The sequence below is a fragment of the Neopsephotus bourkii genome, unplaced genomic scaffold (assembly GCF_033783945.1).
Source record: "Neopsephotus bourkii isolate Nb327-2 ecotype Australia unplaced genomic scaffold, CSIRO-AGI_Nbou_v1 NB_1183, whole genome shotgun sequence".
Lineage (NCBI taxonomy): Eukaryota > Metazoa > Chordata > Aves > Psittaciformes > Psittacidae > Neopsephotus > Neopsephotus bourkii.
Genome location: NW_026901668.1, coordinates 2,322,531 through 2,336,878, shown reverse-complemented (window position 1 = coordinate 2,336,878; position 14,348 = coordinate 2,322,531). Strand labels below are relative to the sequence as shown.

Here is a 14,348-nt window from a genome sequence, read left to right as displayed (position 1 = left end):
GAGGCGCACTGGAAGCTGCTGCCGAAGAGCTCCGAGTTAACACAGCATGAAGAGCAATGAGCCCTGTCCTGTCCTGAGAACTGGACTCCGCGGGCACAAAGCCCAGCGGTGGCGGTGCGGGATCGAAGCGCTCCCCTCACAAACATCCCCCTCCGCGTGCAACCTACATGAGCTCCTCCATGCGCTTGCGCCTGATTCCCTTCCGGCTGCGCGCCCGCCGCAGTTTCCGCTCCGGATCGTTTCCGTCCCGTCATTTCCTCTCCCGCCGCCGCTATTGCTGCTTCCTGCCTGGCCAGAGGGGACTTGTATCCCTCCACAGGCCCCGTACGCGAGCTGCCGCTTCTTCTTCCCTCATCCCCCGCCACCTCCGCCATGGCCATGAGGCAGACCCCACTGACGTGCTCCGGGCACACCCGCCCTGTGGTGGACCTGGCCTTCAGCGGCATCACCCCCTACGGTTATTTCCTCATTAGCGCCTGCAAAGGTAAGCGAAGACGGGTGGCCCCTCCGTTTTTGGGGGTGCCCTCGTTTCCGGGGTAGGGGTGTGGAGAGCGGGAGGCAGGGCCGAGCCTTCGCCGCGCTGCTCGTAGGTCGCGCACCGCCTCCCTGGGGGGTGGATGTCGCAGGGGTGGGCAGGAGGGGACCCGGGGGCTGGCGTTCGCTGAGGATATTGTTCCCGGATGCACTGCTTGTCCAATGAAACTGTAGGGTTTGTGGGGTCCTACGAACTTACGGTGGTGGCGAAATAAAAGGGGAACGCGCAGCTGGTTTTCGTGGTGCTTAATTAACGGGTTAGCTTCTGGTGTGCCAAAGCCCGCATGCGCCTAGTTTCGATCCAAACTGGTGGGGGAGGGGGTGAGAAGCCTCGAAAAGATTTATTTGTAAAACTGCCCGCATGGGCTGTAGGTTTTAAAGTGAGCTTCCGTTTAATGAGGGCATCTGCCTTGCTGCGCGTAGAATGAAGATATGCACCTCCTTTCCCGAGAATGCTTCTCCTTTTGTAAAAACCATTTCTCCTTCATACAGATATACGTTAATCTTATGTACGTATTCATAATTCAGACATTTCTGCTCTGGAGGGCGTCTTGTTCAGCTGTGCATCTTCTTGTGTGAACAACTTTTTGGTAGCCTCACAGAAAAAAAGTGATCACAGGAAAGGTTTTCTGTTTTACATAATCTTTGTATGTGCTTTAAATGTATCTGCTGACAAACACAAGGCCTACTTCTGCATACTGTGAGTCTGATAATACTGTAAGAAAATAAACCTACTTCACCTGAAGAAAACTAAGAAATATAAAACCAGAACAAAGGATTCCTTTCTGTCTCCCTTCTACCTTAACACAAACCTAAAGAAAATTTTTATTTCATTTGGAGTAGTATTTTAATGTCTATACAGTTTTAGAGTCATGAAGCAAGTACAGCTGCATATCTAAGCTCCTCAGATAAACTCTTACAAAGAATATCTTCATAAAGTATGTGGCGTTTTCACATTCTTTATGCTTGTGCAAGGAAGTCTCTTTTTGTTTAACAGCTTCCTTATTTTATCATGTCACCTGAATATTGGTTTTGTTTTTCTGAAGATGGTAAACCCATGCTGCGTCAGGGCGACACAGGAGACTGGATTGGCACCTTTCTTGGTCATAAAGGTGCTGTTTGGGGTGCTACTTTGAACACAGATGCCACTAAAGCAGCTACAGCAGCAGCAGATTTTACAGCGTAAGTGATAAAGTGTTTGAAATCTGTATTATATTTTAGTCTACATTTTAGTCTATATCTTATTTTAGTGCTCTTTGGTGACATATAGCTATAGTAAATTACTGATCTGTTTGTTTTTCTTTAGTAATTGTTAGCTTATTTATGGCTAGCCAAATTAAAACCTAGACTTTTAGGTTCCTGAAAGCAGCTACGGTTAATTCCATTATGATTAATAACTATGCTTTTTGAGAAATACTTGATTACCATACTAGTTTGCTATAATAACATTTCTATATGGAGTTAATCACTGGCATTGTAGTTAGAGCATAGCTGAAAGAAGGATTTTTATTTTGCTTCTACCAGTTGGCTTCTTTTTATTATTGCCAGGTTGGCCAAAGCTTGGAGTAACCTGGTCTAGTGGAAGGTGCCCCTGCCCATGGCAAGGGTGGGGTTGAAACTGGATAATCTTTAAGGTCCCTTCCAACCCAAACCATTCTATGATTCCATGATTATTACAGGAAAACTTGTGAAAATTCTAGTGGATTATTGCTTTGATTTTTTTTTTCTTGTTTGTTTGCAGTACATATTAATATTTGGCAAGTTGAATTCTGTTAGTAGGGGGCAATCTCTATTAATTGGAAAGAAGAACTGACTTTGTGTTAAAACTAAAATGCTAATTAGTCTGCATTGTCCTGAAGAAGAGGATGAAGGAAAATTGTGGCATAGTCCAAAAAAGATGTAGTAAAAACACGTATTTTCACTGACTAACTGGGTTATATCTTATAAGAATGTAGGATTTATGATAAAATGGTATCATGATGTCAGGGAAGATTGCTTACCTTCTAATCTGACTGTTCAGGTTGATTTGTCATAGTGCTACTAAACATAAATGTTTTCTCTTGCTCTTCAGCAAAGTGTGGGATGCTGTGTCAGGGGATGAACTAATCACATTGGCTCACAAGCACATTGTCAAAAGTGTGGATTTTACACAGGTAAGAAAAACTTGTATACCATATCCACGAGGGAATTAAGCTGTGGAGTATGTTTTGGTATTAGTTGCTCTTCTGCTTTTTATGTGTTTATCTTAATGGGCAAACTATCTAGTGTACTACTTCTAGCTTTTGACATTGTAGATTAAATGTAATAATTCTGTTAGAAGTTGTTACTATAAGATTCATGGAGGAAGGCTGGTATTATGATTCAAAATAGAGTTGACCCCTTATAACTTCTGTTTCAGGATAGCAATTATCTGTTAACAGGTGGACAAGATAAACTGTTGCGTATCTATGACTTGAGCAAGCCAGAAGCCGGTGAGTGCTTTTTAGAACTGATTCTTGAGGGTTTTTTTGAGTTAAATAAAAGCTTCGAAATCACAAGCTACTTTGCTGTGAATCACAAGAGACAAAGTTGAGGATTGTTTTAAAAATGTCATATCTGTATCCTTAAGTAAGATGATCTGTATGTTTTAAGTTTACATTTTTACAAGTGGATTAGAGTTTATAATGGATTTCAAGGTTACCATGTTTCAGCTCAACACACTCATTAACAATAGGTCTAATTAAAATTTATTTATCTTAAAGAAAAAAGGTTCCATGTATTTGTGTTTAAATTCATTTTCCTACTGAACTACTGATGATTGATACGAAGCTAGAGAATCCTGACTAGTTAAACTAGTGAAGCTTTTTAAATTTAGGCGATCAGATATCCAGTTTACACTTACCCTGTTCCTGGAATAAGAGCTACAAATAAAGTCATAAGTGCTTGAAGTAATTTTACAGTTCCTAGTAAATGGAAATCCATATAGTTTAAGAAAGCTCCCAAACTGCTGCATGAAATTATGTAATTTTCTTACATGTATTGAAATATTTGACTTTATTTTAAGAACCTGATGTTGTCAGTGGACATACTTCTGGCATTAAAAAGGCTTTATGGAGCAGTGATGACAAACAGATTCTTTCAGCTGATGATAAAACTGTCCGGTAAGAAAAAGTAATTTTCAGTTTTCTAAGAAGCTCACTTCTGTTTACTGTCTTCTGCATGAGAAGATAGTTACGGGTTATGGTAAAGATATGTAACACAAGTTAATTGATCCTAGATTATTGTAGCTTCATGCCTAATACAGTTCTTTGTTCTGCTGTTAGAGACACAACTTGTAATAATTCTAATTTACCCTATAAACATGTCCTCCCTGATAAGAAGAGGTACTCTTTGAGAAATGCATAGTATAATAAATTTGCCTTTTGTAATCATAGAGAAGATGAATTTGTACATGAGGTCTTATGCATACACATTGTGCTGAGGTATTGTTCCCTTGTTTCTTGCAGTCCAGCCTTGAAAGATGCGCAAGGCATGGACTAGCCAGGCACAGGGATAAAAGACTGGGAAGGGTGTCTGGTTAGACATAGCCCTGTTTCTCTGGTGTGTTGCTAAGTTGAGTAGGCTTTAGTTTTTTTTTATAGGATAGCTCATCCAGTCATGGTAAACTGGTTTATAAGTTTACTTTATGCCCGCTTGGTAGGTGCCCTGAAGCCTAGACAAGACGGGCTGTTGGGGAGATGAATTGACAAAGACCCTTTCTCAAACTGTGCTCTGCAGAAAAGATGAAAGATGTGCCTCAGCTTTCTGGCTGATATGACCAGTGTCATTTCATGCTTAGCTGACACACCCATTGTATTTATGGCACAAATGAGAGGGAAATAGAATGGTCTTTTCTGCTCTGTGGAAGGAAGGATGGGAGTGTGAAGTGACTGGTGCAGTTTCCCTGTGGTCTCCTTTTCAGCTCTAGTTCTTTCCAGTTTCCTGGAGTTCAAAACAGACAAGAGACTCGTCTTGTTTGCTTTTCTCTGATTGTAGAAATAGAAATGTGGCAGTCAGCTAATGAATGAAGATTCTTAACTTATAGCATAGCAGTTTCATTTCTGTTTAGATAGCTCTTGGACCCCTAGATAGAAGATTTTAGTATGTTGAATTAATTTCTGTTTTTTGTATAAATTGGCATTAGTGCCCCTTTGCCTTGGGATAAAAGGGCAGAATAGAATCTTAAAGCCTTGCTTCTAGAAAGCTTATACTGCTCAGGAGACTTATGACAAGATTTTTAATCTCTAAAAGAAAAGTAGTTAAGTGCTATGTGTACCATTTAATATTGTTGCATTAAGCTTCAGAAGTAAAAGTATTTTAAAGCAAGCACATCTGAAAACTTTGCTTAGGTGAGAACAAAGATAAGAATGTCACTGAAAATCTGAATTATTTGTGGAATCAAATCGTTAGGTGGCATTTTTGATCCAAATCTTTCCATTGCTGAAGTAATCTGAAAGTTTTTTCCTTTTTTGTTTCCCCCTAAGCCTTTGGGACCGAAGTACCATGAGAGAAGTGAAGACACTAAATGTTGCAATGTCAGTGAGCAGCATGGAGTATGTTCCAGAAGGGCAGATACTTGTGATAACCTATGGGAAGACTATTGCTTTTCATAGTGCAGAAACGTGAGTCCAAACCGCAGAATTTTCACAGGTTGAATAATAGGCTTGGTTGTGAGTGAAAAACGATTCTATAAGGCCTCAATCACCAAGGTGTCCACTAATGCCAGTTCTGACATCTTGGCAGAGGCAGAGGGTGAAACAACTGCCCTCTTCTAAAACAGTGAACCCTAACTGTCTGCAAGGTGCTAGACTGTAAAGGTTTGGTGCCATTTTCATTTCACACTAATTGTAATTGTAGTTAAATAAGTTTCATCCAGGGTTCAGTTCAGTGCTTTTCAGAGAACTTAATTATCTATACATCTCTATGATGTGTTAAGAAAGCGAGTTATGCACTTAAATATGTTCCAGAAAGTAGTTCTGAATGTGTGAGCTTTTGTTTTGCTTATTCTGAACTTGTTCCTAACTTGATGAGCATGATTTGCAAGTGTTAAAACTTATTTCAGAAACTGAGGGGAGGGGGGAGGTATTTTCTGTTTTTGTTAAAAGCAGTTGTGGTTAGTATAATCACAGTTTCTTTGCTCTCAGTATTAGGGTTTTCTTTAAATTACCTTTGGTAACAAGCTTTTCTTCCTCAGTCTAGAGCAGATTAAATCATTTGAAGCACCTGCTACAATCAACTCTGCATCACTTCACCCTGCGAAAGAATGTTTGGTTGCAGGTGGTGAAGATTTTAAACTCTATAAGTATGACTATAATTCAGGAGAAGAATTAGGTACGTTTATCTTCTATAATAAAAAAAAAAATCTTCTGAAATGGGTATTACAGTAATGAAATAATGATTAATAAATGAAACTTGTACTCACATAAGATTTCAGCATAGCATGCTGTGCAAGAGGATGGAAGGAAAAATGCTTAACTGACAATATACTGTATCTCAGTATACTTAATGTTGTTCTTCTAGAACTAATTAAAGCCTCCATTAAAAAGCTTTTTACACAGATTTAGAAAAAGTTATTCTGTATTGCTGCAGTAGCAAGCCTGAAGTGTTATAGCATTCATTAGATATGTCTAATGATTTGCACCTACTTCTGTGAAAAATGTGATATATTTATGTTCTTGGTAATGGTGGACAAATAGATTTAAAAAAATGTGTATTTCAAAGTTTGCTTATTGATCCCACCCTCATTTAAAATTCTGTGTGTGTAGAGTAAATGAATGGTTGAAGGAACAGAGCAGGTGTTGGTACTGGCTTGTGTTATAGTTTTGACTTAAATAAGTAAGCACCTGCAAGAAAACAATATGTTACCTAAAGTAGAGAACACTTACCTAACAATTAATAGAAGCTTTAGTTTGCATCAGAAGTTAAATACTGAAAAAGTGTCCTCTTCCCCCAGTATTTCTCCTCCTCTTCTGATTATTTTTACTTAACTAATTTCAGTTGTTGGCTGAAATGTGAAATGAGTGGTCTTGATGTGTTCTCTTACAGAATCTTACAAAGGGCACTTTGGTCCAATTCACTGTGTGAGATTTAGCCCTGATGGAGAGTTATATGCAAGTGGCTCTGAGGATGGTACGCTAAGACTGTGGCAAACAACAGTAGGGAAAACCTATGGCCTTTGGAAGTGTGTGGTTCCTGGTAAGTGTCTGCTTGTTCCTGGTGAAACTTGGCTGCTCTGTGTGGTTTTTAAGTAATAGCTATTACAAGTGATAAACATAATTGAATTTTATGCAGTAACTGTATTGTCTTCTTAGGGTTTCTATATATGATTATATATATCCACTCAAATCTGTTGGATTTAAGGATTTACTTTGGTAGATGTCATTTAAACAATTAACTTCAAATGTGTAAGCTTACTGAATAAAGATACTTTGCGGCTATTCAGGCAAGCAGTCTGATATATGTTTAAAAGAAATATTGAATACTGCTTTTTAGAAGTTTTAGAGATAAGAATCTAGAATTTCACTAAATTAAGTGGAATTTTTTCATTAAGTTTTGGGGGAGGAACTGAAGATACTGACTGCTTTTTCTTCCTTCTGTCTACAGAAGAGGAGAATGCAGAAGCAGCAAAAGCAAGGACCACCCTTCCAGGAACTGCAGAGGAGGAAATAGGTAATGCACTGAACTGCCAACTTCAACTCAGCTGAGTGTTAAAAGATAGTGACATTTGTTAGTATGGAAGAGATAGCTTTTCCCAGGTACCTTCTGTCATTTTTCACTGTTCTCAAAAGATCTTTGAATGCATTTTCCTGAAAATGACTATGTGGTGTCAGACTACTGAATAGAGCTGAGCAGACAAACACATGGGGTAGAGTAACTGCATCAGGTTAAATGGGAAAACAAACTGAACTGGTCTTTAATCAGTCCCTGTAACATTTATTTGGTTTTAAATATCTGAGATGAAATTAAAATAACAGCCTTTTTATTTAATTGCAGAAGATCTTGCCTCTGAAAATTCAGATACAGTGTACAGCTCAACTCCTGAAGTTAAGGCCTGATTATTGCAACTGTTAACGCGACATACGGACATACGAGACTAAATCCAGTTACTGGTGATAAACAGCAGCCTTCCAGAGTGTGCTCTCTACATGAGGCAAAGATGGGCAGTAATTGATGAGAATGCGGTGGAACTGGCTAGGTGTTGTCTGTAAGAACTGAGTATCCAAACAACAGGAAAAGACAAGTAGTAGAGTTCTGCTATTTTCTTAGCATAACTGCCTACTGTCTTTTCAAAGAAGTGTGCAAGCCAAAATCCTGTCTCTCCAACTTCAATTAGACTCATTGTAGTGTGGGTTTTTTTTTTCATTATGGAGAGGAGAAACAATGGCTTTTACCCACTTTTGTTTTGTTTTGTTCTGTTTCATTTTCTTGAAAGTTGGAAAATTTGGCTTTAGTTGAAAATGGATTATGTACTTCACTTATTTGGTTTGGGTTTTGTTTCATTGTATGCTGCTTCTGAACATTTGTTTTCAGTTGTCTTAATAAAATGCCTCTCAAACCTCATATCTTAATGTTGAGTGTGGGGTTCATGGAATGGAAAAGTAACAGAATATTTTCTAGCATTCTGGATTTCTACGATACAGAGGGAAGAAAGCAATAAGAATGTTTTAGTGTTGGGACAGACTGTGGCAAGTTCCTTAATCTGTAATCATTGTATCTTTTTATTCTTTAAAGTTTGAATGTAAATGTGAGTCTCTAAAATCAAAACCAGTGAACACTCCTAAATTAAACATGCTGCCTGAAGTACTTGGTTGTACCTGAAAATCTCACAGGTTGGCTTTGAGTCTGTATAGCACTTGGGTTTAGTCCTTCAGACTGGATTAAAAAAGTTACTCTTTCAAGGCTACAAATCATATTTTCTTCATTAAAGAAAGTATTGCCATTCTTCCACTTGTCATTTCCTTTAATGTTATGCTGTAAGGTTTGTATGATGCATTCTGTAAAGAAAGAAAAGTAATACAGAGGTATATTTATTCATATGCCTTTTTATTTTTAATACTCATATCTGTCCTTGCTCTTCCATTTTTCCCCCCCAAGAGTATGATGTTATTATCGTAGAAAATTGAAGCTTAATATTTGAAAATTGAGGCATAAATTGAAACGTGGGCAGTTATGCCTTAACCTAAGTAAATACTTTTCCTGTGTGAGGGGTAGTCAAACACTGGAACATATTACTTAAGAGCGATGAAGTCTTTGATCTTGAAGGTACTCAAAACCGAACTGAATGTGACCCAAGGAAACCTGCTGCATCTGAGCCTGTTTCAGCAGGTGCTTGGACTTGGGTAGTTGGCAGAGGTCCCCTCCAGCTCCAGCTGCTGGAATGCAGGGTGTGAGAAGGAATACAAGGAATGAGCCTATGAATCTTTGTTTCTTAGTGCAGTAGTAGTGTTGAGGATATGTTAATTCACAGACACTATGTCTACTTAGTTTGCTGTTATCTCTGAATTTTACTCTCAAAACAACTTGCAACCCTCTGATTTACAGCTAATTTTGTCAGCCTTGTTTCTAATCTAGTTCAGCCTACAAGCTGTTTTACAAGCTGAAGGGTGTTTAAAACGAGATTCTCATACCTCATGCAACTTAGTGCAGTCTCTAGTCTTTGTGCTTTATTTCAGTAGGCTGTGCAGCATTCCACAGAGACTGGCATAGCATCCTCAGATTTCAGAGCTGTGACCATTCACTGCTTTAAAACGATGCTGTCTTGAGTTTGTTGTTTCTTTCCTAGCCATGTGAAAAGACAGCTGAAATGATCTATTACCTAAATGAGAATATTAACAATGCATAATACTTTTTTTTTTTCATGTGAGTTTGTGTCATCACAACTCTAGCTAAAGGAGGCTGTGATGTTGTCAGTGGCTTTGTTACCGGACTTAGATTTTCCAGGTGTTACGAGAAAGTTTTACAAGGTTGGTAAGTTACAGATACTGTGGTGTGCATGTGTAACCCTAGTTTCAGGATTCGACTCGAAGGAATGTTAATTTGCCTGGACTCCTCACCATCAAGAAGGCAGCTCGGGTGTTACTTATCCTTACAGGAACAGACCATCCTTCAGCAGCTCCTGCCGCAGGGCAGCAGTCTCTCCCCCCGGTGGCTGAAGGGTGGCTGTAGGTCTTGGCTGCCTCATAATCAGCCTCTCAGCAACGCTGCCTCGGCACTAACGTGGAGGGGGTGGGGGAGCGCCGTGCCCGTCCGCCCCCGCCGCTTCCTGCCTGTGCGGGGCGGGACCGGTGAAGCCGAGGTCCGCCCGCCGCGCCGGGCCGTAGAGCCACCGGCATCGCGGGCCATGGCGGGCCGAAACCCAGGCACCAAGCTGGGTAAGGAGCGGCGGCCCGCGGGAAGGGCGCTGTGGAGTTGGGCCTGGCCCCGGCTCCTGCGGTAAGAGCTGCTGGCTGCGGAGCCGTGGCGTGAGGGGTTCCCGAGGCGGCGGACCGGGAGCGCTGCTCGAGCAGGGCCGGCCGCACGCACTGGGACCAGGCGGAGAAGCGCCGGTGAGGCGGCTGGTGGCTCGCGGCTGTAGGGGGGGCCCCTCTGCCGAGGCCGACCCACTCAGTGCGTACAAGCAGGCTGCTCCAGACCCTTGTTTTTATGGGAAGCCGAAATAGACATGAGATTTCCTCAGCATATCATACACCAGTGACACAACGGCGTGTCGGAGACTTGTTTTCCCTTTGGTACTCCAGGTTTAACAGCAACTGAGGTTTCACCATCTCATAGGTCTTCGGCTTGAGAGACTCTTGAGCACGGCACGGGGTTGTGGGACTCAGCAGCCCTTGTTCTGTCAATAAAGCTGGGCCTGGTCCCCTCTTGAGCGCTTTTGTGGTTCTCACTGAATAAACCTCTTCCCTTCTTTCTCCCCAAGAGGCTCAAACCACTTTTTATTAGTTGGATTCTGATTGGCAAACTGGGAACTTTAACTCTCCTTATTGTTCTCCCTGTTGCTTGCTCTCTGAATACTAGTAAGGATTTTGCAGGTAGTCTCCAAGCCCACAAAGTGTCTGTGCCAGAAGGAAAGGCAGAGCGCAACCATGAAAGGATTCCTCTGCCATTTCCAGTTGGAGCTTCTCTTCTGCTGATTGCTGGGGATAGGAACAGAGAAAGGGCTACAGCTTTCTGACTTCACCCAGCAAGCTCTAACTGCAGTGGTGGGATGAATTAAGGTGATTAGCCTTCCTGCAGTCTGCATCTGAGATACAATAATTTGGTTAATATGAGCAGATGGCTAATTAAGTGAATCAGATACAGGGGTGGCACCATGGAAGATGGGCAGCGAAGGACAGCTGGTGTGGAACAGGCTGATCTCAATCAGTTAGGAAGAGCAGAGTTCAGGAGTCCATGCTGCACTGTCATGTGGCTGTGCTTGTCTCTAGAGCAAGCTCGTGTGTTTTTACAGAGCAGTTAAATGATTAGCCTGTGGACAACTGAGTTGACTGCATTTTCATTCACCAGAATCCTTGATGTGCTGTAACTCCTGAAAGTGAGCTGTCACATTGCTCTCTGATGTGCTTATTCTTGGGCTGCTTGTAAGGACATGTGAGTTAGCCATCTGAACAGCGTATTTTTGCTGAAGCAAACGTTAATAATGCAGTGGCAAAACTTCAGCATCTGTTAGGAAAAACTGGCATGAAAGTTTGCAGAAGCACTCCAGTTACTTTAAACTAGGTGCATGTTGTGCGTTTTCTTACTGTAAATTTAATGTTACAATTGATTGTTGGTATGTGGGAAGAACAGAAACTTGAATATGAAGTCAGTTCAGTTCTTATCAATAGTCATCTTCTGACAGATGGGACATGTCAGGAAGGCTGTGCTGCCAAGTGGGAAATTATTGAAAGAGACAGTTGACCTCACTAATATTTGGCCGGGTCTTCCTGTACATCCTTAGTCAAGGGAGAAGTATTCAATCTGCAACTGACTAGCACATCATACTTGTTGGTTTTGACACCACTGAAGTATTCTTTGAGTATGTTCCAAGTACTTTCTGTAACTCTTCTCTTCTAAGTAGCCCTCCCCTCCTCAAAAGGCAGTCAACCTATTGCTCAGAAGTATTAATGGAGAGCACAGAAGGATGGATGTCTTCAGGGCTGCACCATGTGCCTCTTTCAGCTGCAACTGATTTACCTGGAAAGGCCCCAGTCCTCACTTTATCCACAGGTGCTTGTTGCCATGCATTCCCAGTGATCTTCATTAAAATCATTTGCAGTCAAAATAGAGAACTGCAGTTGTTTATAGTCTTAAGAAGAGAAGGCTCTGGGAGGACCTTTACGATTACCTGAAAGGAGGATGGAAAGAGGAGGTGGCTGGTTTCTTCTCCTAAGTAACAAGTGACAGGATAAGAGGTAACAGCCTCAAGCTGTGCCAGGGGAGGTTTAAATTGGATACAAGGGAAAATTTCTTCACCAAGAGAGTGATCAGGTATTGGAACAGGCTGCCCAGGGTAGTGGTGGAATCGCCATCTCTGGAGGTGTTCAAAAACTATGCAGATGAGGCCTTTAGTGACATGGTTTAGTGGTGGACTTGGCAATCCTGTGGTGATGGTTGGACTTGATGATCCTAAAGGTCTGTTCCAACCTAGTTGATTTTATGATTCTATGAGCAGGGTTAGGTGTGCAGGACAGGCATGGTAGGGGAACAGTGTGGCCATCACTACGTTTGTATTAAGCAGTAGCATACCCACTGTATCTGTTTCTAACAGCTGCCCTGTGCTGGCTGCTTTAAAGGGAGAACTGAATCTCCGTGCCCTTTGCTCTCCCACTAAATATACATTCGAAGTACATGAAGTGCTGTATTTAAGTTGCTGTATCTTACTTGGTGCTGTATCTTAGCTGGTAGCAGCGCTCAAACTGAATATGTTAAACGTTGCTTTTATCTGTCATGGTTGCTAGCAATACACACTGCTTCTGTGACTTAGGCACTTTGTCTTTTCAAGGTTTTGCCAGCTTGTGCAGGCAGCTTTAACAGTAATTCAAGTCATTTGCCCTGTATCTCACAGAGCATTCTGTAGGATTATAGTCTTCTAACAGGGACACCTAGTGGTAAAATATGTTTTACTTAAAAATGTATTGAGTCTTTTTCATTGTGCTTGTTATTTCTTTGCTTGCTACCTAATGTCATAATTTAAGCAGTAAATTTCTGATGCTGCTATTAGAGAACATCTTTTTTGTTTATCAGTGACATGCCAAACTCTTCTCAAATAATTACATATAATGCTCTCCCATGTGATTTTTAATAAATACCTTTTTTGTAAAAGTCCTTAATTTATCCTTTCTTTCTGTCTTTCTTCTTATCACTGTACCTTAATAGAAGAAGGTGTTTACTTGGATTAAAGAACCAGTACGTTATAGCACAGGTAAAAAGACACTGATTTGCATGAACTAGTCAGAGGGTCACTAGTCTAATACAGTGATACATTTGCCAGCAAAGTGGATAAGGAATTTTACAAGTTTGTCATTCCACAGGGTCTTCTTGAGGGGTCATTCTTGAGTGTTCAGGTTCACCATGATGCCACAGGGGCTGAAAGGAGTCTGCCTCTCCTTCTCTGCTCCCAAGGATGATCACCTATCACAGGTGATACAGGTGCTTCATGTTTTGTTACATTTCAGAAAAGCATCAGATGCAGCATTTTAGTGCCACTTCACAACAGAATAGCAAAACGCATCAATCAGTATCTGTTTTGTAGTGTAATCTAGTAGAATATTCCTTTGGTTTAACTGTGGGGATGCAAATGTCTTCCATTGGGTTTTCTGTTCCCTGCAGATAGAATTTTGATCCAACAACTTCAGAAGTCATGGAGAAGGAAAGATATTGAATAACCTTGGGTAGAGGCAGAAGACGGCAAGTAGGGTGTTTAAAACCAAGCAGATAACACAGCTGGTGTGCGTGGAGCCTTAGTGTGTGCCTAGATACAAGTCTACCACTCAGTAAAGGTGGTGCAGTCTGAATCAGAAAGAGGAATGGCCTGAATCACAATACAGGGTCCTGTGGTAGAACAACAGCAGGATTACCAATCACATAGGTCTACTGTTTATTGCATTAGTAAAAAGGGTAAATCCTGCCTGACCAACCTAATTGCTTTCCATAGTAAAATGAGTGCATTGTTGGTTTACTTCAATTTTAGCAAGGTTTTTGACACTCTCTTTTGCAATGTTTTATATCCATGTTGGAACTTTTGGATGGATGAATACTGAAATGGTTAAAAACATGATTGGATGGTTGGGCTGACAAGGTGATGGTCTGTAGGTCATACTCTACTTTGAGACTGGTACTTGGTAGGGTGATGCAGGGCTCTAGCCTGTGACCCTTCTCACTTAACATTTTTTTTCAGTGACTGGAAGAGGTGATGGACTGCTTGCTCGTAAAGTTTACAGATGTGACTGAATTAGCCAGATCATTCAGACAGACCCAAACTGGCTGGGAAAGAGGATCAACAGGAAGCCAGTGACATTCAGCAGGGCTGAAGGCAGAGCCCTGCCTTGGGGAGGATGCGCCCTGTTAGCCACAAGGGCTGTGTCTGCTTCCCCTGGGGAGCAGCTCTGCTGAAAGGACCCAGGGCTGGTGCACAGTGAGGTGGGCATAAGCAGCAGTGCCCCAGCAGCAGGGATGGCCAATGGCATCCTGGGCTGTGCTGGCAGGGACATGAGCAGTTGTAGCTTGTGGGAAGAGAGGAATCATCCTCCCTGCTCAGCACTTTTTAGGCCATATCTGGAAGGCTGTGTCCAGTTCTGTTGCCTCCCAACAGGAAAAAG

At 41.5% G+C, this 14,348-nt stretch overlaps 2 protein-coding genes across 3 annotated transcripts in view; both read left to right on the top strand.

The window, feature by feature from the left end:
• Positions 1-206: 206 nt before the first annotated feature.
• Positions 207-8,494, top strand: STRAP (serine/threonine kinase receptor associated protein). The gene is made up of 10 exons (XM_061363914.1): positions 207-484; positions 1,581-1,716; positions 2,606-2,687; positions 2,933-3,005; positions 3,578-3,674; positions 5,037-5,174; positions 5,747-5,883; positions 6,598-6,747; positions 7,156-7,221; positions 7,546-8,494. Exons 1-10 carry the CDS (start codon positions 373-375, stop codon positions 7,605-7,607), a joined length of 1,053 nt encoding a protein of 350 aa, XP_061219898.1. The 5' UTR covers positions 207-372; the 3' UTR covers positions 7,608-8,494.
• A 1,291-nt stretch (positions 8,495-9,785) lies between these two features.
• DERA (deoxyribose-phosphate aldolase) overlaps positions 9,786-14,348 on the top strand; it is a 54,859-nt gene continuing 50,296 nt past the window's right edge. The window contains exon 1 of one of the 2 annotated variants that reach the window (XM_061363912.1): positions 9,786-9,923. In XM_061363912.1, the coding sequence (XP_061219896.1) occupies positions 9,893-9,923 (31 nt within the window). In that variant the 5' untranslated portion in view covers positions 9,786-9,892. The remainder of the gene's footprint in view (positions 9,924-14,348) is intronic. The other variant, XM_061363911.1, reaches the window with a different exon arrangement.

Bases quoted from the DNA above. Each gene is read 5' to 3' on its own strand.
- STRAP (XM_061363914.1), top strand. From the start codon at position 373: ATGGCCATGAGGCAGACCCCACTGACGTGCTCCGGGCACACCCGCCCT. The intron at 2,688-2,932 runs GTAAGAAAAACT...CTTCTGTTTCAG, and splicing joins AAAGTGTGGATTTTACACAG to GATAGCAATTATCTGTTAAC. The intron at 5,175-5,746 runs GTGAGTCCAAAC...TTTCTTCCTCAG, and splicing joins GCTTTTCATAGTGCAGAAAC to TCTAGAGCAGATTAAATCAT.